Consider the following 23,632-nt stretch of genomic DNA (forward strand, 5'->3'; position numbering starts at 1 on the left):
GGCTCAGGGCCCGCTCCTGCCCTCCTCCCTATGTGACTTCAAGCCAGTCCACCTCTGAGGCCTCAGTTTCCCTACCTGTGAAGCAGGGATGCTAAGAGCAGTATCTGCCCCCAAGGATTGCTGGGACCACGTGGTCCGATTTTAGACATAAGTCCCTGGGGCACGGCACACAGTGACTCTCCACACAAACATCAGCTCTTACTGTGTTATAAACATCGAGCAGCAGGTGAAACCGAAAGGGCCACCCAGCACCCTGTTCAAGGTGAGGGTGACTCCAAAGGAGAAAATCCCCAGCATCTAGCAGGGACCTCATTGCCAATACTAACAGGAACCCCAATGTACCTGGAAGCAGGAGTCTTTTCTCTCTAGTGCCATTTTGCCTCGGAGGCAGGGTAATTTTTTTCTTTATTCGGATTGTGGCTAATGGCCTATAAATATCTCATTATTGGCTTGCATTTTTCCGAAGTTCTAACAATAAGGGCTTAATTACAGCATGCGGTTGGCAACCCCAGTAAATTAAGGGTTAGCCGATGTCCCCATTTCTTTCTGCAGCTGAGGGGCCTGTAATTTCGGCATTTTCATTCAAATCGGGCAAAAGCTTGGCAGATGCGGCTCTGAACCAAATGCAAACACCAGAGAGACACAGGGTTCCATGCCATGCCCAGCGCTTTCTGCCCGCACTACCTTTGAAAACTCCAAATCTGGAACTGTCCACGAGGCCATCCTCTGCCCTCACCCACAATGAACCGGACTTTTTACCAGAGGATTTCAATCCGTGTACCTAGCGAGGGCCATTATCCCCAGACAAATAACTCTGAAAAGCATTTGGGCAGCCCAGAGCTGAGCTCTGGAGAAATCTGTCTTCCTGGTTATAAACATAATCCCCAAACGAGCCAAAACGAACAAAGAATTATGTGGGGAGACAACCCACATGTAGGGTTCGAAGCTGTACATTTTTCCAGGCTTTTTACTACGAAAATACAACTGTTTGGAATAAGATGGGCTCACACGTCCACTTGGTCTGGGCCCTAACAGGTCTTGCATAGGTTTTCTGGGTCATTCAATCCTCTTCTAGATCACTCTGAGTAGTTATTTCGTAGTTGGTTGTCTGGACACACTGTCTAGTCAATTCGATACTGTTGGGCCTTTTTTGCTCCCAATTTCCCACCATCATATGCTGAATGAGCATAAAAAAACTCTCATGGCCAAATGTTTGTTCACAGTCACTATTCCCACTTAGAAACGGCAGGAACGGGCTCCCACTAGCATTTCAGAACCTGGTTCGCCAGCTGGTTCCAGCTGCATCCCCAGAGCTCAAAGTACACTGACAGGTGCTCAATGAGCACCTGTGCTAAAATGAGGCGTTACTTATATTAACAAGGTAATCATGAATTCCTTTTCTTTAAGGAAAGAGAAATTAACAACTGATCTTCAGAGTCCTGACCCAGGGCTATACAAAATGCACAGGTCTAATATTTCACAAGGATTAGCTCATTTGAATGCACAGCCCGCTCCCAGGAGAGAGGAACCATCATGATCCCCACTTTCCAGACAAAGAAACTGAGGCCCAAGAAGTGAGGTCATTCAGCTGATGGATGCCACCTTCCCACAGGTGCCTCTGGACTCTGCCTGCTCCGGCTGGCCTGGGTACTACAGATCACACAGGCAAAGGCCCTTCGGCTTTGCCTGAAAGGAAGGACCATGGAAATAGCAGCTGTCATTTCCAAGTGTCTTTGAACACCGAAGAGCTGTTAAGGGACAAACCAGCCCAAAGAGCAAGCCATGTGCCCACCCCTCAGTCTGGCAGGGACGTGAGCCAATGGTCATCTGACACGCATTCATCCAGCACCCACTGTGTGCCCCGCAGCAGCCCCACGATACAGCTACATCTCCCTGCAGGGATCCATCACCCGAGACCAAATGGAAACGCAGCTGGAGACGGTAGAGTCCATGGGCAGCTGCTTCTTGTCAAAAGAAAAATGGTACCGGGCCCTACATGTGCTCACAGGCACTACTCACTGAGAGCATCGAGGCAGAGCTGCACATCAAAGGCGAGAGCCCTCAGCTTGCCCAGGACCAGATCCAGAAGGATCACAACAGTGCCACCAGCAGCTCTCCCTCTACCCAGGGCCCTCCCTGGCCCCCAAGTCTCCACGTGGCTTGCACCCCGCCCCACCCCAGTACCTCCCTCACCTCATCTCCCCCCCACTCGCTCACTATACCGTGTTCCAGGCACACTCCCACCTCAGGGCCTTTGCCCTGGCTGTTCCCACAGCCTGGGACGCTCTTCCCACAGATCTCCACTGGTGGGTCCTCCCTCACCTCCTTAAGTCTCTGTTCAAATGTCACCTGCCCATGGAGGCCTTCCCTGACCCTCCATTTAAACCTATAACCTCCCCCTGCCCTCTCCATAATCTCCTCTTTTTTTTCCGTAAAACGGTTATCTTCTACCTTGTTTCTTCTTTATCTGCGTCCTGCTGGAAGGTCAGCTCCCCCAGGGCAGGGGCTTTGGTATCTTGCTCAGGGCTGTGTCTGCAGCCCTAGAACAGAACCGGGCACAGAGTGAACATGTTCAGAAAACACTTTTCATTGAACGAATGAAAAATGCATGACTTTTTAAGTGCTTTTTCGCACTAGACACTCTTCCGAGACTCATTTAATCCTCACTCCACCCTCAATGCCCTAAGAGGTGAAACACACCTAACCTGGTGGCCTGAATGGGGCCCATGAGTAGGTAATGTTAAGAGCTGGGGAAACTGGGGAAACTGAGGCTCGGAGGACAAAGACTGACAGGATCAAGTCCAAGACTGGGAGACTCCAAGCTGGAGGCCTCAACCTGTGCCTCCCCTTCCTGCTCTTCTCCCAAGGGAAAATTTCTAAAGCCCTTCCCTCTTGCCAGCCCCTGAGGCTAAATGACAAGGGTCACCATGGAGCCATATCCTCTGCTCTCTTTAGGGCCACAGGTCTATCTGCTGGTACAGGGCAGGACAAGCCCTGGGCCTTAAACTCAAAGGTTTCCGGGGCCAGGAGGCTCTGGGTAAATATGAAATGGGCCTGGGCAAGCACTAGGGAGTAGTGGGGACTGTGGCAGCTCAAGGGGCCACTCCTAGTCTGATGGGGCAGCCAGTGGCTGCTGCTTCTGAGACCCAGGCAGTTGGTGCCAGGCACAGGCCCAGGGAGGCCAGAACACGATGATTATAACAGCAGCAGCCCCGGGTACAGGGTCCATGCACTCAACACATGTTAACTCACCCTGTCCTGCAGAGAGGGCCTAGTAATCACCCCATTTTACGGAAAAGGAACCGGGCCACAGTCACACAGCCAAACATGCTAGAGCCAGGCCTAGGGCCCAGAGCCTGTGCGCTACACCGCTAAACCCTAAAGATCTCTGGGGTTTTTGCTAGCACGACCAAAATCTGATTTTGATGCAAAATCTCACTTTTAAATGTTGACAGCTAATTAAAAACAAAACATTTTAGGGTTCCCCTGGTGGCGCAGCGGTTAAGAATCTGCCTGCCAACTCAGGGGACACGGGTTCGAGCCCTGGTCCAGGAAGATCCCCATGCCGCGGAGCAACTAAGCCCGTGCGCCACAACTACTGAACCTGCACTCTAGAGCCCATGAGCCACAACTACTGAAGCCCGCACGCCTAGAGCCCATGCTCTGCAACAAGAGAAGCCACTGCAGTGAGAAGCCCGGGCACCACAATGAAGAATAGCCCCCGCTCGCCACAACTAGAGAAAGCCCACGCACAGCAACAAAGACCCAACGCAGCCAAAAATAATAAATTAATTAAATAAATAAATTATAAAAACCAAACCAAAACATAACATTTTAAACTCCATGCTGGTGAAAAAAAAAGACGGAGCAAGCAGGCTTCGGCCCCCGTGGCCATGGACCTGCAACCCCTGCTACAGGGCTGGGCTAATTGGGCTATTCTCACTCTCGGATCAAGTTCTTAGAAAAGCCACAAGGAGGAGGCAGGGAAACAGAGCAGCCCATGCTGCCCCCGAGGCACAGAGTTTGACGTGCTCGCTTGTTTGTTCCTTGAAACCAGCCGGGAGACCCTCTGTGTGGATCCAGGGCTCAAGGGAGGAAAAGGGTCCTTAGCTGCAGCACAGTTTAGCCAAAGTCACAAAAAGAAGCAAGCAGTGGGACTCAAAGCGAGGCCTGCCTGCCATCCGCCTATGGCAGGGCTTTGTAACTGAGAAGCCTTACCCACACTCCAGAAATAAAAAGAAGTTGGCTCCTGTTTGAGCACCCCATACCCAAAGAGAGACCTTTTTACAGCTTTGGTTCTCGAGCCCTGAATTAATGCGCTTAACGACCGATGTCACGCTGCAGGCTCTAGGAGGTGGTCGCCACAGGAGCCAGCTCAATAGCAGTTGGCAGTTGCCAGATGCCAGGGTGGGTGGGAGGGAAAGGTGAAGGGCAGCGGGCCCGAGAAGAGGTGGGGATGGGAGAGAGACCCGGGGTCTCCAACCCAGAGCCCTCAATCCCTCACTGAACAACCTCGAGCAAGAATGCTCGGCTCTCTGAGCCTCAGTTTTCTGCTCTGGAAAATGGGATCACAGCAGTGCCGGCCTCATAAGGCTTAAATGAAGTCCAGTGTGTAACTTCAGAGCACTTTAATTCTGACTAGCCTTTGTTGTCGATATGAAAGGAACCAGCCTGGGGAGTAACAGCCCCATCCAAGTACACCTACCGTGTGCCAGGCACTATGCTAAGTAAGCACTTTCAACATACCATGTCACTGCATCCTTGCAACAGTCCTGTTGAGGGTCCATCATTCCATTTTTCAGAGGGGAAACTAAGGCTCAAAGAGGTCAAACAATCTGTGCGAGGTCACAAGGCAGATGAAATGGACAGAGCTTTGCAGACGCTCACTGGAAGCCTGGGCAGACAGGAAGATGGCCAAGCAGGGGGCCCACAGCCCAGCCCGAGGCTCAGCCCAGGCCGCGCTGATCCCAAGTACACACCTTTCCGCCACAGTAGACAGAGGGCATTGCGCCAGAGACAAAGCAGCAAAGGAGGAAATTCATGCTGCTGGGAGCAAAACCCCAGGCCTCTGGGAAGGCAGGGGCGGGGCTGGGCGCCCAGCTGGGCTCCACTGAGTGCCAGCCTGGTGGCCTTGGGCAAATAGCAAGTCTTTTCTGAGCTGAACCAAGAAACAACTCAGCTTGGGGCCTGCTGGATGAACATTACCTCTTAACACTGATAACAACAATAATAATGATGACTATGACATTATTATTTGGCAGCCACAGTCACAAATGGAGTCCTTCCCAGAATGCAGAAGTGGCCACCCATCTGGGAGGCAGAAGGACAAGAGGTGGGGGAAGGGAGAGGGGAGAATCAACCGCCCTCAGTGGCCACAGGGTCCATTCTCATCCATTAGCTTCCTGAATCCTGGAAACAGCCCAGAGAGTGGAATTTGTCCACTGGACAGATGGGCAATCTGAGGCTTCTCAGGGCTGCCCAGGGAAGGCTGTATACCAGCTCTTGCCACCACAACCTGATCAAGCAAGAAGTTCCTTCCCAGGATCCAAGGAGGGCCCCCACTTTTCAGGTTTTAGCTTGGGCTTTGGACCCTATGTTCCAGGGCCTCGGAGGCACCCTGACACGGGCCAGGAAAGACTCCTGGAGAAAGTTCTGCCTGGTGTCCTACTTCCAATGGAAAGGAGTTCAGGTCTCATCCTTCAGCTCCCTTCTCCTCTGCATGCTTCCACCACCCCCTGCCACAGAGGTGACGGCTAGGGCATTGACAGACAGATTAGGAGAAGGACAGACACCAGGACAGACAGACAAAAGGGTCCACTTGTAAGAGAGGAGCCAGCGTTCACCAGGCACCAAGTTGAAGTGTCAGCCCAGGAGAACCAGACAACAGGGTCTCCTAGGTCCAGCCAGCCAGTGAGACAGCAGAGGGCAGCTGGGTAACCCAACAGAGGAAAAGCTAAGTGTTAAAGTCTGGGAGGGGCACGGATGGGCAACCAGACAGGACAGGTCATCCTGGATAGCTAGCCAGGCAGCAGAGGGCTGCCCTGCGGTACTGGACAGATGGATAGCCAAATGGTGGTGGCGGGGAAGCCTATCCAGGACAGAGAGACAGCCAACCAGACGACAGAAACTGCTCCAGATAAATGAACAGCCAGCCAGACCGCAGGGATCGGCCCAATAGATATCTAGGTGACAGGTTTCAGACAGAGAAGGGGAACCTATCCCTGACCCACAGACAACCAGATGGCATAATTCACCCACTACAACCGGGGGCCAGAGAGTCGGCGGGGGTTCACCGCACCTCCTGGCCCACGCCCCCAAGCCCCTGCAGGGAGCCCTCCGCCCAGGGCGTCCCACAGGGCCCGCCTCCCTGTCCCCGTCCCCGTCGCGGGCACGCAAGCGCCGCAGTTACGCCGGCGGCGCAGGACGCGCCATTCCCGGTCCGCCCTCCGCGCCCTAGGCCGCCGCCTGCCCGCTGTCGCCGCCCCGCTCGCTCACCGGCCCACGAAGTTCTCGAGCACCGAGCTCTTGCCGGCGCTCTGGCCGCCCACCACGGCGATCTGCGGCAGGTCCAGGTGGCAGCTCTGGCCGATGGAGCTGAAGGCATCCTGCAGCTTGTTGACCAGCGGGATCAGCTCTTCCATCCCGCGGTTGCCCATGGCGCCGGCGGCCCCGGCCCGAGAGCCCAGCGCTCCCCCCCCGCCCCTGGCCCTCGACGATGCGGCCCCGCGGCGTCCGCGGCCGTTGCTCCCCGCCCGCCCGGGCCTCGGCGCGACGCCCGCTCCCGGCTCGGCCTCACGGTCGCCGCCTCATCCGGTTCTCAGGCGACACCCGACCCAAGCGACCTCCCACCCGGGCCCTGGGGCTGCGCCCAAAGCCTTCGCGCCACTCCCGATTGGTCGGCCGCGCTGTCACTCGTGCACACAAGCCAATGAAAGCGAAGCACGGGCCTAGGCCAAATGAGTCTTCCCCCTGGGGACCGTCTCTCGGACTCATTGGACGAAAGAACTGTCGCTATTGTGCTAGAGCCAATAGCGGCGGGAAGCGAGTTATCCAGGCCCGGAGGCGGTGTTTCGGGAAAAGGCATTTTGGCCCCGCCTATTAGGGGCAGTTCCAGGATAGCAGGAACATCCGCCAATCTTATTGGCAGGGAGACCGCCAGTCAACAAAGCTGGCCAATGATACAAGGGATCGGCTCTTAACCACGGTCTGTCACTTGACGCTACCTAGTTCCCTAAAAATTTCCCATTGGTTTATATAAATATCACCCCGTTCCATCAGCCAACAAGTCAAGAGAGTGGGACCTAACCTCCGAATCTTGACTCTGATTGAAAACCATACCTGTCCATCAAAGAACCTCCTCCCGTTCTTACTTGTGATTGTCGTGTCTACTGGAGTCTTCCGGAGCAGAGGGTAGGCCCGCAGTACTCGCCAACGCGCGCCACCTCCTGGTAGGACGCAGTGGTGATCGTCACTTGTGAGTTTCTGGGCTCTAGAGAAAACTATAAGTCCCAGAATGCGTCTCGGGCCCGGTCTTGCAAATCAGCTCCCTGCGCGGGGTGCCAATGCACTTTGAAGATGAGAGTCAGGCTGTTAATGGTTCCTAGGGAGAGGCAGTCTAGCCCGGCCTCGCTGGCTCCCACTTTCATTCCTATTAAGTCGTCTCCGAGCCTTTGCAAACGCTGTGCTCTCCGCTAGGAATACCTTCCGCTCACGCCTGTCTTGATGCGGCTAACGCTCCAACGTTGTTCCCCTGCCTCTTGAACTTCAGCGCATCTTGGATCTTTTTGAGTACGCAATGAAACTCAACGGACCCTTTCCCCAGGAAAAGACAAGTTATTTTGCAGGTAACGTTGGGGGTTCTGGGAACTGGGAACTCTTGACCACTTGGAAAAGAGGCCGGGAATAGGTGGAACGATTTTAAGACAAGTGATTTGATTATGCTGGGCATAGATAGGCCAGAAACAGCCCAGTAAGGAGCTAGCAGCAAAGGAGGTGGGGAAGTAGTCTGACAGAGCGGGGCGGTAACGGGAATGGAGAAAGAAGGAGTAGGAGGGTGGCAGAGTGGCCAAAGGTATATGCTTGCTCCATGACCCAAAACTACTAGTCTCAGAGATAGGCAAAAAAGACTGACAATGTTTGGCACTGCAGCCTTGACCACGATCACAGAAACCTGGAAACACCCTAACTGCTCATCCATGGAGCTCATTAAATAAATACTATGCAGCAGCTGTAAACAAGATTGAGGAAGTTTTCGTGTACTGACGTGTAAACAATTTGAGATATATTAAGAGAAGGGAAAAAAGCAAGGTACAGAACTGCATGTAAAGGATGCTGACATTCATGAAAAAATGTACACATGGAAAATTTATGGAAGAATACACAAATTGATAAAAGTAGCTGCATTTTTATGATATTTGAATTGTAGATCCTACACGTGTTACTTTTTCAGTTTAAAAAACTGTAGCTTCTAAGAGCACCACCAGCTCTGTAATTGGCCATATCTGGATTAGATCCTAGACCTGTTTATTTGCTGGGTGATAATGACCAAGTGACTTCATTTCTCAGTTTCCTCATCTGTAAAATGGGGAACCATAACGTTGCAAGAATTAAATACACTTGACGACCATTTAGAACAGTGCCAGGCACAGTACAAGCACCTTCTAGATGACACATATTATCATCACTGTGTTTACTGACAACTAGATTAAGCCACATGTCTGAAGAGTCAAGGTCAAGAACCAGAGCTTTGGAGCCCAGCTGCTTCTTCCTTGATGGTGACCTTGGCAAGTGACTTCCCCCTCTCTGGACCTGTTTCCAGAACCCCAGGATGGCTGGTGGGCCTGAGCCACAGGAAAGGAATGCAGCTCCCACTCTGGGCACTTCCTACATGCTCAGTTTCCAGATACCAACTGCTGCTATGGTTACTTGTTATTATTATCAATTGGGGGTGGTGGGGACATGGGCCCCAGTGACACTCAGACCAGGAAGGGGACCTAGACAGGCCACCTCCCCAAGAAGACACAGACACACTCTATGTTATAATAAAAATAAAATTAAAAAATCCTTCAATATCTCCCATCCCCTCCCTCCCTCCCTCCCCCAAGCGGGGTCAACCCAGTGTGATTCCCACAGAGGCCAGGGCTTCAGTGGCCCAGGAGGGACAGAGGGTGGGGTCCCCATACATGGTGCCCATAAAGTCCCTCACGAAGTCGGGGAAGCGCTTCTCCACAATGCTGGCGCGCACAGCGCTCATCAGCCGCAGCTGCAGTGGGGAGGGGGGGTCAGCAATCAGCCACCAGCATGGGGGAGACCCCCATCCCCCTTGCCTCACCCCTCCCAGCTACAGGCCCACCTGATAGGCGATGTTGTGGACAGTGAGGTGGTGCAGGGCCGCGGTGTTGTCGCTATGGAGCAGTGTGTGCAGGAAGGCCCGGCTGTGCCTGGGGACGGAAGGAGGGGGCTTAGCAGTGCCGGGTCCTTCCCCCCTCCCTGCCCTCCCCCTGCCCCCAGGCTCCGTCCTCCCCTACTTCTGGCAGGTGGGACAGGCACACTCTGGGTCTATGGGGCGGAAGTCTTTCTCATATTGTTTCTTCTTCAGCTGCAGGTTCCCCGTGGGCACCAGGGCAGAGCCAAAGCGCTGGGGGTGGACAGGGGGAGGGGAAGGTGGGTCAACCAGGTCTTCCCCCCGCCTTGGCCCCCGCAATCCCCCTCCGGTCTTTCCCCTGCCGAGGGCCTCACCGCTGTCCGTGTGGGGAAGACGCAGTCAAACATGTCGCATCCGAGAGCCACGCAGACCACCAGATCAGTGGCATAGCTGGGGGTGGGGCCGTGGGGGAGGGGAGCAGAGAACCTCGAGCCCTGGTCACATACCCAGGGCCCCCCTCCCCAAGACTGGCACCCTCAGAACCACCCCCAGCAGAGGGCCATGTCCTCCTCAGTTCCCTCCCAAGCAGGGCTGTGTCCTTCCCCCTCCCCGACCCCCAGAGGCAGGGTTTCCCAGGCATCCCCTCCCCGCAGGCGGGGCTGTCTCCCCTCTCCTCCACATACCCGACCCCCATCAGGTATCGGGGCTTGTCCTTAGGCAGCCTTGAGGTGCTCAGCGCCACCATCCTCCAGAACTGGCCCTTGCTCTCACCCCCGCTCAGGCCCCCGATGGCGAAGCCTGGCACGTCTCTCTTGGTCATCTCTGGGGGTGCAGGGGCAAGGTCAGGGGTGATCAGAAAAAAGGAAATAGGCCTCAGTCTCCTCCTCTTCTTCCTCCTCACCCTCAGGGCAGACCCTGCCCAGACCTCCACAGGCCATCAGGAAAAGAGAATGTGACAGAGAGAGAGAGAGTACGTGTGCGGTGTGTGTGTGTCTGGGGGCTGCTGGTGATCTCAGCTACCGTTTATAGAATGCCTGCTGCATGTCAGGGCCTCTTCTTCAGTCCTCAGGAGAGAGGCCCAGGGCCCACACTCCCTTAGCTGAAATCTAAGATGAAGCCAGATATGTTTCAGAATTTTCCAGATTTTAGAACAGTGAACATCCTACATGCTGAAGAACAACAGCCTGTCATCAAACGCTGTTAACATTTTGACAGCAAAATGTGTAAAGACTCCTAACAAACTGGGGTCAGTAAGTCTGGTCTTGCCACCAAATGAATTGCAAATTCTTGCGTGTTTTGGATATTAGAAGTGGGCAGGGGAATTCCCTGGAGGTCCAGTGGTTAGGGATCTGCACTTCCACTGCAGGGGGTGCAGGTTCGATTCCTGGTCAGGGAGCTAAGATCCCACATGCCTCGCAGTAAGACCAAAAAAAGAAAAGAAAAAGAAGTGGGCAATTAGGCTCCAGAATTGCAGGGCAGGGGCTGCAGATCTGCACTGTGGTTGAGGCATGGAGAGCTTAAACCACTGGCCCCAGGCCACATATGCCAGAGGCTGGATTCGAACCCGGGACTAGCCTCAAAACCAAGACTTATCTCTGGCCCCAGCTGCCCAGTTCAACTAGGGGGGAGGCCACAGCACTGACAAAGCAGGCCTGGTCTGGGGCTGGGTTTTGAAGCCGGAGTGAGCAGCAGAACCACCTGGGGATGAGTTGTTCGAAAGTAGCTTCCCAGGTCCGCCCTGGCCCCAGACTCCGACCCAGTCGCAGGGAGAGCCCGGGGGGTTCTGGTGCGGGCGAGCCTTAGAGCACCGGGAAGCACCACCGGCACAGTGCTTGTCAAACTGCAGGTGGCCGAGAAATGAATTTGATTTGATGGGACGAGATCAGGGCTGTTGCTGTTGTTTTTTTTTTTAAATGAGAGAGAACAGAAAATATTGTATCAAAGAGTATCTCGTGTACAATGGTAAATGCTTCGGGAAGCCTTGGTTTCCGCTCTCATATATGTGCACGCATCCGGAGCCATGACATGAAATGTACTTCCGACTGTGGGTCTCCATTAAAAAGACTTACTGGGCTTCCCTGGTGGTGCAGTGGTTGAGAGTCTGCCTGCCAATGCAGGGGACACGGGTTCGAGCCCTGGTCTGGGAGGATCCCACATGCCGCAGAGCAACTGGGCCCGTGAGCCACAATTGCTGAGCCTGCGCGTCTGGAGCCTGTGCTCCGCAACAGGAGAGGCCGCGATGGTGAGAGACCCGCGCACCGCGATGAAGAGTGGTCCCCACTTGCCGCAACTGGAGAGAGCCCTCGCACAGAAACGAAGACTCAACACAGTCATAAATAAATAAATAAAAAAGAACGTGAATTTCTAAAAAAAAAAAAAAAAAAAAAAGACTTACTGGACCAGGGGTGGGGGTGGGGACTGGGGGGTGGTGGGCAGTTTGAGGACAAAAGGAATTACAACAGGACAGTCTTCACAACAGCATGCACTGATGCCAGGTGCAGGCGGGACACCTTGAACAAATTTTCCCATTTATTCCTCACTTCAATCCCATGACATTGGGAGTATGTTCCCATTTTACAGAGGAAGAAAGTGAGGCTCAGAGAGGCCAAGCCACTAGCCCAAGGATGCATAGCCGTGAGGCAACAGATCAGGGGGTGGGATCCAGCTGCATGGACTCCAGAACCCAGAGTCTTGCCCGTGACACCTCACTGCCTTTGAGCCCCCACCTCTGCCTCCACTTTGTCTCCATGGCCATGGTCTTGGTTCAGGCCTCACTGTCACCCTCCCCCTGGGCAACTACTCCAGCTTCCTCTATGGGCCTTATGCTTCCTATCTCACTGGGATTTTTCTCCCACTCTCCCACTCAACAGCCTTCCATGGCTCCCCAGCACCTCGGTGTGCTGTCCCAGGGCCTCCACCATCAGCACAATGCCTCGGGCCCAACCCCTTGCTCCTGACTGCATGTCTCACTCCCCAGGGATGGAGCAGCTCTATGTATCTGTTAATGCTGTAGGTTCCAGAGCCCAAGGTCTGGGTTCAAATCCCAGCTCTGCAACATGCACGCTGTGTGGCTGGGCGTAAGTAACTTAACAGCTCTGTGCCTCAGTTTCCCCTCCTGTAACCTTGGGAACCTGGTAGTTCCCACCTTACAGGATCTTTATGAAACCTCAGTGGGTCAGTCCATGACCAGCGTTTGGCATAGTGCCTGGTGAACACCCGAAAATTGATAGCTATTGGAATTTTTATTCTCCAAATACACTCTGCTCCATGCTGCCTGAGGGGCTTTGCTTCAGCTGTTCCTTCCACCTAGAGTGCTCTTTTGTCCATTAATAGCCACTCTTGGACTTCCCTGGTGGCGGAGTGGTTAAGAATCTGTCTGCCAATGCAGGAGACACAGGTTTGATCCCTGGTCCAGGAAGATCCCACATGCCGCGTAGCAACTAAGCCCGTGCCGCACAACTACTGAGCCTGCACTCTAGAGCCCACAAGTCATAACTACTGAACCCACGTGCCCCAACTACTGAGCGCACATGCTGCAACTACTGAAGCCCATGTGCCTAGAGCCTGTGCTCTGAAACAAGAGAAGCCACCGCAATGAGAAGCCCATGCACTGCAACAAAAAGTAGCCCCTGCACGCCACAACTAGAGAAAAGCCTGCACGCAGCAATGAAGACCCAATGCAGCCAAAAAAAAATAAATAAAATTTTAAAAAGAGAGAAAAAATAATAAATAAAAGTAGGAGTTGCAATATTAACATCAGAAAAAAAATAAAATTCAAAGCAACCCACATCAAAAAAAACAAGGAAACTATTTTTAAAAATAAAAAACAAAAACACATAATAATCACTCTTGGGAACTCCCTGGCGGTCCAGTGGTTAGGACTCCACACTCACTGCGGAGGGCCTGGGTTCAGTCCCTGGTTGGGGAACTAAGATCCTACAAGCCACAGTGCAGCCAAAAACAAAAACAAAAACAAAAAACCCCAACTCTCTCAGCACCATCGCATGCCAGGCCCATGTGGGGCTCTCTGCAATGGAAAAGCCCTGGTCCTGTTGGCACATGGCTTTACCTTTGAGGCAGGTGGCCCGGAGATCCGCATCCAGCCCACCCTGGATGATGGCGAAGAGGTTCTGTTTGTCCGGCCGCTGATGGGCTGCAATGCACCGGTCCAGCCAGCGGATTGATCTGAAAGAGGACCCTGGTTGTAAGCCATAGGGACTTGGTGAGGGGTAGGGAGACAAGGCTGCAGGACCAGGATTCTCTCCCTCTCCCCCTCCCGACACACACACACACGCACGCACGCACGCACGCACGCACGCACACACACACATACCTGTACATGGCCTCTTCCACACGTGGCCCCGTCATAGTGCTGCTGACCACATCATCCAGCTGCATGATGATGTCTGAGCCTGGAGAGTGAGACAGGAACACAGTCACTGGGAAAGCCCCCACGTTGAGGACAAGCTGGACCCCAGAAGTCCCTCTCCAGGTCTTGCTGACTCCCATTTAACCCCCAATCTGCTTATACAGCAACCAGAGGAAGCTTTTCAAAATGCACATCTGATCTTGCCACCCCACCCCCAGCTAAAACCCTGCCCTGGCATGTAGAATAAAATCCCATCTCGGGGATTCCCTGGTGGTCCAGTGGTTAGGACTCAGCGCTTTCACTGCCGAGGGCCCAGGTTCAATCCCTGGTGGGAGAACTGAAACCTCACAACCTATGCGGTGCAGCCAAAAAAAAAAAAAAAAAAAAAAAAAAAATCCCACCTCTGCAAATTTACCCTTCAAGAACAAAATGATGTGTGTAACAAGTGATTCTTCATAGTGTGTTGGGTAATAGCAAGATGGGAGTCCAAGTGTCACAGGGGTCTAGTTAAGTAAACCATGGTCCAGGCCTTAATGGAAGGTTCTTTCCCACAATTCCAAAATCCAGAAAATTCTCAAAGTCATAGGATTTTTCTTATGCTTATGGCATCCTCATTTGGCAGCAAAACCTGAGACAGTTGTCATCTTTTTAAAAACCTCATTTACTGTGAAGGTTCATAAGTGTTAATGCAATAAAAGTGAAGTGTAGGGACTTCCCTGGCAGTCCAGTGGTTAAGACTCTGCACTTCCACTGCAGGGGGTACGGGTTTGATCCCTGGTCAGGGAACTAAGATCCGGCATGCCGCACGGTGCAGCCAAAAAAAAGAAAAAACAAATGGTTAAGATGGTAAATTTTATGTTATGTGTATTTTAACACAATTTTTTTTTTATTGAAAAAAAGAAGTGAAGTGTAATACGACAGGGTACTGCCCCAGACCCAATTGAGGTACTGTATAATAAATGGTATGTACCCTTTACTATCTTTCTAAAATGTGGGGATTCTGAATTCTGACACCTATCTGGCCCCAAGAATTTCAGATTAGAGACTGTGGACTTATAGGTTAGAAATCGCAAGGAAATATTGCCAAGATGTATCATTATAGGAAAAAAGCACAGTGTACCACACTAGCCAAAGATGGGGCGATTTGAGAAGCAATAAGGATTTTAACTGCAGTGGATTGAAACGTATCGAATACATTTAAACCCATGAGTTCATGGTGATCCTAAAAAACTAAACATTAGTTTGTCATTGCTAGAAGATGCTACGTAATCAACCCATGAAAACTAGTAAATGAGGGAAAAGAATGAATCCCACTCTTCCTGTGTGAACTAAACTGCTTGGTCTCCCAGGAGTAGGTGAGAGATGTTTCTCTTTACAGAAGTAATCTGGCTAATAAATGAAGAAAGGATGACAGAATTGGAACATCACCGGTTTGCAATTCCTAATAATGGTTCCAGGGGAGGAGCATGACAGCTCACTGGGAGAGACAGGCAGACATCAGATGCCCCCTGATGGACAGACACACTGTGAAGACTTCTTGCCAAAAGGAAGAAGGACTTGAATCTGGCTCTAACCTCTAGATCCAAGTACCAACCTACAGGAAATCTAGAGGGTGGAGGAAAACTATTACACGACACCCAGGGGATGCAACCAGCAAAATTCAGACCCAGTGAAACACTATAGGGCAAAGTAACCAGTTTCTTCAAGAAGCAAATTGCTGGGACTTCCCTGGTGGTCCAGTGGTTAAGAATCTGCCTTCCAATTCAGGGGACGTGGGTTCAATCCCTGGTCAGGGAACTAAGATCCCACATGCCACGGGGCAACTAAGCCCATGCACCACAACTACTGAGCCCACGCACCACAACTAGAGAGCCTGTGTGCTGCAACTACTAAGCCCGCACGCTCTGGAACCTTGCACCACAACTATAGAGAAGCCCATGCATCTCAATGAAAGATCCCGCGTGCCACAACTAAGACCCGACACAGCCATAAATAAATAAATAAATAAATATTGTTTAAAAAAAGAAGCAAATTGCTGGGGCATCCCCTGGCAGTCCAATCGTTATGACTCTGGGCTTCCACTGCAGGGTGCATGGGTTCCATTCCTGGTCGGGGAACTAAGATCCCACAAGCTACGTGGCTCGGCCAAAAAAAAAAAATTTTAATGAAAAAGAAAAAGCAAAGAAAAAAAGAAAAAGAAGCAAATTGCTAAAAAAAAAAAATGGAATTGGAAGGCGAAACTATATGATATGTAATATATATAATATATTAAAAGAGACTTAAGAGATCTTTCAAACAACTGCAGTATCTGCACGTTATTTGGATCCTGAAGTAAACACACTGTAAGAAAAACTGACATTTATGAAACGACTGGAACTTTGAACACTGGCCAGATATTTGATGATGTTAATGAATTATTGTTAATTGTTTTTAGGTGGGATGATAGTATTGTGATTATGTTTAAAAAAAAAAAAACTATGGGTCTTCCCTCGTGGCACAGTGGTTAAGAATCCACCTGCCAATGCAGGGGACACGGGTCCGAGCCCTGGTCCAGGAAGATCCCACATGCCGCAGAGCAGCTAAGCCCGTGCGCCACAACTACTGAGCCTGCGCTCTAGCCCACGAGCCACGACTACTAAAACCCGTGAGCCACAACTACTGAAGCCTGCGTGCCACAACTACTGAAGCCTGCGTGCCTAGAGCCCGTGTTCTGCAACAAGAGAAGCCACTGCAATGAGAAGCCCGCACACTGCAATGAAGAGTAGCCCACGCTCGCCACAACTAGAGAAAGCCTGTGCACAGCAACGAAGACCCAATGCAGCCAAAAATAATAAATAAATAAAATAAATTAATTTTTTTAAAAAACTATGTTTTGGAGATACAAATTAAAATACTTATAGGTGAAGTGGTAGGACGTCTGAGATTCGGTTTGATATAATACAGATGATCTACGGAGACTAAGAAGCTAGAAAAAGAAAACCAAAGCAAAATCAGCTAAAAATTTAAAAATAAACAAGATACATAAGATTGCAACTATCAAAAAATAAAATAAAATCAATGAAGCATATCTATTAACTAGTATGTTATTTGGCTATAAAAAGGAATAAAGTACTGATGCATGCTACAACATAGGTGAACCTGAAAAACATTATGTTAAGTAAAAGAAGCCATTCACAAAGACCACCTATTGTATGATTTCATTTACATAAAATGTCTAGAATACACAAATCTATAGAGACAGAAAGTAGATTAGATAGGGCTGGAGGAGGGAGGAATAGGGAGTGATTGATAATGGGTACAAGATTTCTTTTGGGGGTGATAAAAGTGTTCTGAAATTAGATTGTGGTGATGGTTGTACAACTCTGTGAATACACTGAAAACCACTGAACTGTACATTTTATTTTTATTTATTTATTTTTCATCTTCTTTTTAAAAAAAAATTTTTTTTTATCTTTGGCCACACTGTGCAGCATGTGGGATCTTAGTTCCCCGACTAGGGATCAAACCTGTGCCCGCTGCATTGGGAGCATGGAGTCTTAACCACTGGACTGCCAGGGAAGTCCCAACCTGTACATTTTAAATGGGTGAATTGTCTGTATATCATATCTCAATAAAGCCATTAAAAAAAAAAAAAGAAGTCAACAAAACAGAAAACCAACAAATGAAGAAAATGAATAAGCCAGAAGTTGGTTTTTGGAAAAGATCAACAAACTCAAAATCAATAAACCCCTAACAGACATCAAGAAAGAAGAGATCACAAGTTTTTAACATCAGGAATGAAAAAGGAGACATCACTACAGACACTATAACATTAAGAGGTTAATAAGAGAATATTATGATCAACTTCATACCAAGAAAGTTGAAATAAAGTTCAAGGAATGGCCAAATTCCTTGAAAAATCCAACTTATCAAATCTGACCCGAAATGAAACACAAAATCTGAATAGCCAAATCAAAATGTCAAATAAATCGAATTCATCATTAAAAACCTCACCACAACAAAACTCCAGGCCCAGGGGGATTTACTGGACAATTCTATGAAACATAACACCAATCTTAGGCAAATTCCAACAGAAAATAACATGGGAGAAGCAAAGTGGGCTGGGATACTAATGAAACATAAGGGCTGTGACCTGGTGATTGTTGAAGCTGGGTGGCAGGTCAATGGGGTTGTGTCTATTTTGGTATATACTTGAAATTTTCCAAAGTTAATAAAAATGCAAGGTGCAGAAGAATGTGCGATAAATAGCATGCTCTCATCACAGAAAAAATAAGAATAGATTTGAACTTGCTTGTATTTGCATAAACTCAGGAAGAATACATAAGAAACTAGAAACAGTGGTGACTTGTGAAAGAGATGGATAGAATATAGGCATGGGAAGAGCACTGTTTCCTGCACACATCTTTATATAGAAATACATACAAAATGTTTTCTTGTTCAATGTTTTTCTTTAAAGGACAAACCAAAACTCACAAGGTCCTGTAGGACCTGTCCCCAACACCTCCCTGTCCTCACCCTACACACACACACACACACACACACACACACACACCACACACACACACACACACACACACACACACACACACCCTCCCCCACTCGGCTCCAGCCATGCCAGTCTTGGTCCTGCTTCAGGTCCTTTGCACTGGCTGCTTCCTCTTTCCAGAACATACCTCCCCCCTTTGGACATCTAGTTTATTCCTCCTCATCCATAGGTTTTAGGCCCAGGGCAACATTCCCTGAGCCTACAGACTGAATCATGCCAAAAGTCCTATGTACTTGGCCTTCACAGTCAGGGTCCCAACCTTTTATCTATTTGTGCCTTTAAAACAATTTTTCTTTTTTTTTTGGCTGCACCATGCGGCTTGCAGGATCTTAGTTCCCTGACCAGGGATCGAACCCGTGCCCCCTGCAGTGGAAGCACAGTGTCCTAACCACTGGACTACCAGGGAATTCCCTAATAACTTATTTTAATAATAATATATAATTATTCAAAATGTTAACTGCACCCCCAATTTTAAAAAATACAACAGGATATTTGGTGAAAAGTCTCTTGCCCACCAAGGGAAGGATTACAAAGGGGCACAAGTAACCCTTTAGGGGTGATGGACATGTTCACTTGATTGTGGTGAAGGTTTCATGGGTGTATACATGTGTCAAAACGTACCAGAGGGTACACTTTAAATATGTGCAGTTTATTGCATGTCAATTATATCCCAATTTTAAAAAAAGGAAAAGAATTTAAATGCTCCCTGTCTACCAGCTCTTCAGTTCCCTTCCCTCAGAGAACCTATACTACAGTTTCTTATTTTTCTTTCCTGAGATACCGTATGCAAATAAAAGCAAATCATGTGTTTGGGGTTTTTGTTTTTGTTTTTTCAATATAAATGGAAACATACCATGCACTCTACCCGCACTGTTTTTTGGGGTTTTTTTTTTCTCTTTTTTCCGCCTTTCTAATTAAGATGTTTTCACCAATGCCTGTCTCCCTTTTGGACTGTAAGTTCCACGGATGGTATAGCACCAGCACCCAGGCCCATTGCTATAAGCAGAAGCCACAGAATCTGTATATAGAGGGGTCTAAAAGCACCAGTCTGTTTGGAAGATGGGAAGTTTTGAACCTGTTTCCATAGCACTTTATGAGATTGAGAAATGTTAATTGTCCTTATCAAGGAATAGGGGATATTGATGGAGATGGGAGGGGTCCAAAGCCTCCCCGATACCTCCCTTGTTGCCCCCATTATTTCAACATATCTTTGCCCAGCTAATTTACTATCTAAGAGAAACAGTAGCAAGAAAGATAATACTGAAAGCTACTATTACACGTCAGGCATTGTGATAAGAGATTTACTGACATTACATCATTATTTTCGTGAACTATCCCCTCAGCTGAGGCTCAGGGATGGGGAGTGACTTGCCCAAAGCCAAGCAGCAGGAAAGGAGCAGGCCCGCCTCACCTCCACCTCCGAAGGGCAGGGGAAGGGGCGGCTCCCCGGTATCCACTCACCCAGCGCGTTCTGGATCTCTACGGATCTCTCGGGGCTCAGAAGGGTCTCGTCACCGTCGTAAGGGGAGCGGAAGCGGACGCCCTCCTCCGTCACTTCGGACAGGGACACCAGGGACACCATCTGGAAGCCGCCGCTGTCCTGAGGGAAACCCCACCGCAAGGCTGTCAAGAACGGGACTGGGAATATCCACGCCCAAGGAGGGCTCTCGGATCCCGGCGCTAACCCCGCCTTACCGTCAGCAGATTGTGTGGCCAATTCATAAAGCCGTGGAGACCGCGGGCTTTCTGGATCAGCTCGGGGCCCTGGGTTGGGGGAAGAAGGGTCAGGCTAGGGGTGAGAGCAACCCTTGGGGCTCATATTGGGGGCGACAGGGTTGGCCAACTTCCATCCTCGCTGGTCCCTCACGCCCAGCACAAGGCCTGAGCCACCCGGGACTCTCCATATGCGTTTTGTCGGTAGAGTTTGGGAGGCGTGCCCGGGTCTAGGGACTCTCCTGGGCTCCCCCACGCTTCGCCGCCGCCCAGCCCGGGGCACAGCCCACCCACCGGCCTCAGACCCAAATGGTAGGTGTTGCCCAGGCAGATGCGGCAGCCCAGCGCGTCCAGTTGCTCGGCCGTGATGCCCTTCATGGTGGCCTGCGTGCCCACTGGCATGAACACTGGAGTAGCCACCGGCCCATGTGGCAGCCGCAGCTCCCCTGCCCGGGCCCTAGAGCGGCTACACTCGGCCACCACTCTCATGATGCGCGGAGCCGACTCCAGGGAAGTCGGGCTGGCGACTGCCGCCATCTTGCCTGCCGGAACCACGTGGGCCGTGGAACACCCTGGGCGGCGCCATGTTGGCTGAGGTCACGTGGCGCGTGACGCGGGCCGAAGCTTGGGGAGAGCGTCAGATGAACCATGGAAACAGACGTTTGCGCGCTTGTCTCTGCGCTGCGCCCAGTTAGTTCCCACAGGCAGCACACTGCTGCGAAGTATTAAAATTGTCTTGGTTTGCAGGCCCATTCCTGCCAATTCCTCGAAGTAAAAGCCTCTCTAAGCTATAATTTTATCTTCCATCAAATGGGCCGAATAATAGTATCTAGACATAGGGACGTTGCGAATATTGAATGACAGGATGGATGTATATAGATTTTTAAACGGTGCCTGACGTAATCTTTTGTCAATTTTTTTTTTTTTTGGCCGCCTCTCTCAGCTTGCGGGATCCTAGTTCCCCGACCAGGGATACAACCTGGGTCCTAACCCGTGGACCACCAGGGAATTCCCTCTTTTGTCTGTCTTGATCATTGCCTTGCTCCAAGGGCTTAGAACAGGACCTAGCACATAGTGCATACTCAATAAACATCAGTTTATTCAGTGGAAGAAGGAATCACAGATTTACAGAGGGAGAGACTGAGGTACAGAACCTGGTTACATTTATTCGGCCATTCATTTAGCGTATACATACATATATAATACAGCCCCACCAGTGCCAGCCTCCATGCCGCACAGGGGTGAGAGAGGATGGGTCACGGATTTATTAAGCACCGGCTGTGTCCCACTAATAATAATAATAACAGTATATATATATATTAATATTTTAATAATATGGTTGGATGGAGCTGATATCTGTCCTGGCCAGCAGAGGGCGCGTTTGCCCCAAAAGCCTTCCTTTCGGGACCACCCGCCTAATGCCCCGCTGATCTCAGCAATAGCCTGACCTAGAAGCCTTGGGCTAATGCTGTTTCTCAGTGTGGTGGAGTCCTCACTGAGTCCACGTCTGGAAAACGCCCACCAATGAAGCCTACCTGAGGGCCTTTGAACTTGCGATTGCCATTGTCAGCAACACTCATCTGATATTCCCACGACTGGCTCATATTTTCGCAGTCAGTTGCTCCTGACTCCCCCAATCTTAAGAACCCTCCACCACCGATGACTTTATATCACATATCCTGTAATTGATATGATGCTTTTAAAAACCTCTATACAGGGCTTCCCTGGTGGCGCAGTGGTTGACAATCTGCCTGCCAATGCAGGGGACACGGGTTCGAGCCCTGGTCTGGGAAGATCCCACATGCCGCGGAGCAACTGGGCCCGTGAGCCACAATTACTGAGCCTGCGCGTCTGGAGCCTGTGCTCTGCAACAAGAAAGGCCGCGATAGTGAGAGGCCCGCGCGCACCGCGATGAAGAGTGGCCCCCGCTTGCCGCAACTGGAGAAAGCCCTCGCACAGAAGCGAAGACCCAACACAGTCAAAAATTAATTAATTAATTAATTAATTTAAAAAAATACTCCAGGGGACTTCCTTGGTGGTCCAGTGGTTAAGAATCCGCCTTCCAGTGCAGGAGACAAGGGTTCGATCCCTGGTCAGGGAACTAAGAACCCACATGCTGCGGGGCAACTAAGCCTGCACGCCGCAACTACTGAGCCCACACGCTCTGGAGCCAGCGCTCCACAACTAGAGAGAAGCCCGCTCACTGCAAGGAAGAGCCCGTGAGACACAACGAGAGATCACACGTGCTGCAATTAAGACCCTATGCAGCCAATAAATAGATAAATACTTTAATATTTTAATAAATAAATAAATAAATAATAAAAGAAAATAAAATAACCTCTCCAATTACTTTCATGTTATGATAACCCTTAAATATTTTTGTATATCCCATGACTTAGAAATTTTCTTCCTCGTTTGTGTATATTTAGAAAACAACAAAAAGCTGGATTTTGTACTTTTCCACCATTCCAATGATCTTTGCCTTTTATTGACAAGTTTAGTCAATTTACATTTATAATGGTTACCAATATACATTTATAATGGATCTGATACCATCTTTTTACAGGCTTTCTACTCTTGTAGCTTCTGCGGGGTTCTTTTATTTGTTTTTTCTTTCCCATCTCTCTCTCTCTCTTTATTTATTTATTTATTTATTTATTTATTTATTTATTTAACTTATTTATTTTTGGCTGCGTTGGGTCTTCACTGTCGCGGCCTCTCTTGTTGCGGAGCACAGGCTCCAGACACGCAGGCTCAGTAGTTGTGGCTCACGGACCTAGTTGCGCCGCGGCATGTGGGATCTTCCCAGACCAGGGCTCGAACCCGTGTGCCCTGCATTAGCAGGCAGATTCTCAACCACTGCGCCACCAGGGAAGCCCTTTCCCATCTCTCTTGCCTTCTTTCTAATCAATCAAAAAAATTTTCTCAATTCATTTTCCCTCTTATTTTATGAAACTTTTGTGCACTTTATATTTTTGTGGTAGATGCTCTAGCAATTTTAAGTGGCATACTTAACAAATTATAGATTTTTACTTTTACCATGATCCCAATCAACATAAGGCTTCTAGACAATTTAACTCAGAACACAGAAGACTTGTCTGTCCAGTGTTTGATATCTTGATTGGGGTTTTTTTCCTCACAAATTTGGCATTATTGTTGTTCTTGTTGTTTTATACAATCAATGTTTATAAATATATTCACATATATAGCAATATCTTTGCTTATAGCTTCTACTCACAGACCTCAGATCAATTTCTGTTTGTCAGAAGTACCTCTTTGACACTTTTTTCAATAATAAGAACCCTGTGTTGATAAACTTTCTAAATTTCTGTTTACTTAAAAGAAATTTATTTTGCCCTGGCGCTTGAAAAATTGTTTCACCGAATATAGAATTCTAGGTTGACAATTATTTTCTCTTAGCACATTGAATTTATTCCACTTGTGGCTTCTATTATCACTTAAGAAATAGTATCAGTGTAAATGCTAGTTCTTGTGATCTGTTTTTGTCTTTCTGGTTTCCTTTAAAAATTATTCCTTTATCTTTGCCAGTTTGCAGTTTCACATGATGTATCTAATAATTTTAATTTATCCTGTTTGGGATTCCCTGGACTTCTTGGATCTGAGGATTGCGGTCTTTCCA

General features: G+C 49.5%; 2 protein-coding genes across 13 annotated transcripts in view; both read right to left on the reverse strand.

Annotated features, from left to right (window-relative positions):
• Nucleotides 1-6,811, reverse strand: part of DNM2 (dynamin 2) — a 91,609-nt gene extending 84,798 nt beyond the window's left edge. For 8 of the 11 annotated variants that reach the window (XM_057539689.1, XM_057539683.1, XM_057539688.1 and 5 more), the window contains exon 1: nucleotides 6,496-6,811. In XM_057539689.1, coding sequence (XP_057395672.1) covers nucleotides 6,496-6,656 — 161 coding nt within the window. In that variant the 5' untranslated portion in view covers nucleotides 6,657-6,811. The remainder of the gene's footprint in view (nucleotides 1-6,495) is intronic. The other 3 variants (XM_057539687.1, XM_057539686.1, XM_057539681.1) reach the window with 1 other exon arrangement.
• Nucleotides 6,812-9,098: 2,287 nt separating this feature from the next.
• Nucleotides 9,099-20,570, reverse strand: QTRT1 (queuine tRNA-ribosyltransferase catalytic subunit 1). Of its 2 annotated transcripts, XM_007168965.3 has the most exons (10): nucleotides 20,287-20,570; nucleotides 19,975-20,043; nucleotides 19,741-19,879; nucleotides 13,698-13,776; nucleotides 13,434-13,549; nucleotides 10,048-10,186; nucleotides 9,739-9,814; nucleotides 9,528-9,637; nucleotides 9,353-9,440; nucleotides 9,099-9,262 (listed from the first exon to the last, which is right to left on the reverse strand). In XM_007168965.3, the coding sequence occupies exons 1-10, from the start codon at nucleotides 20,527-20,529 to the stop codon at nucleotides 9,110-9,112; spliced, it is 1,212 nt and encodes a 403-aa protein (XP_007169027.2). In that variant the 5' UTR covers nucleotides 20,530-20,570; the 3' UTR covers nucleotides 9,099-9,109. The 2 variants fall into 2 exon arrangements, 1 of the variants encoding a protein (XP_007169027.2); XR_009007318.1 differs by lacking the exons at nucleotides 9,099-9,262; nucleotides 9,353-9,440; nucleotides 9,528-9,637 and adding an exon at nucleotides 11,434-11,728.
• Between the last annotated feature and the right edge of the window lie 3,062 nt (nucleotides 20,571-23,632).

The sequence above is a fragment of the Balaenoptera acutorostrata genome, chromosome 2 (genome assembly GCF_949987535.1).
Source record: "Balaenoptera acutorostrata chromosome 2, mBalAcu1.1, whole genome shotgun sequence".
Lineage (NCBI taxonomy): Eukaryota > Metazoa > Chordata > Mammalia > Artiodactyla > Balaenopteridae > Balaenoptera > Balaenoptera acutorostrata.

What these genes read in the sequence shown, in the direction of transcription:
- QTRT1 (XM_007168965.3), bottom strand. Translation starts at nt 20,529, where the DNA reads ATGGCGGCAGTCGCCAGCCCGACTTCCCTGGAGTCGGCTCCGCGCATC. An exon ending in CGATACCTGATGGGGGTCGG is followed by an intron (nt 9,815 to 10,047) that starts GTATGTGGAGGA and finishes CCCCACCCCCAG; the next exon opens with CTATGCCACTGATCTGGTGG. An exon ending in TCTTCCCCACACGGACAGCG is followed by an intron (nt 9,638 to 9,738) that starts GTGAGGCCCTCG and finishes GTCCACCCCCAG; the next exon opens with CGCTTTGGCTCTGCCCTGGT.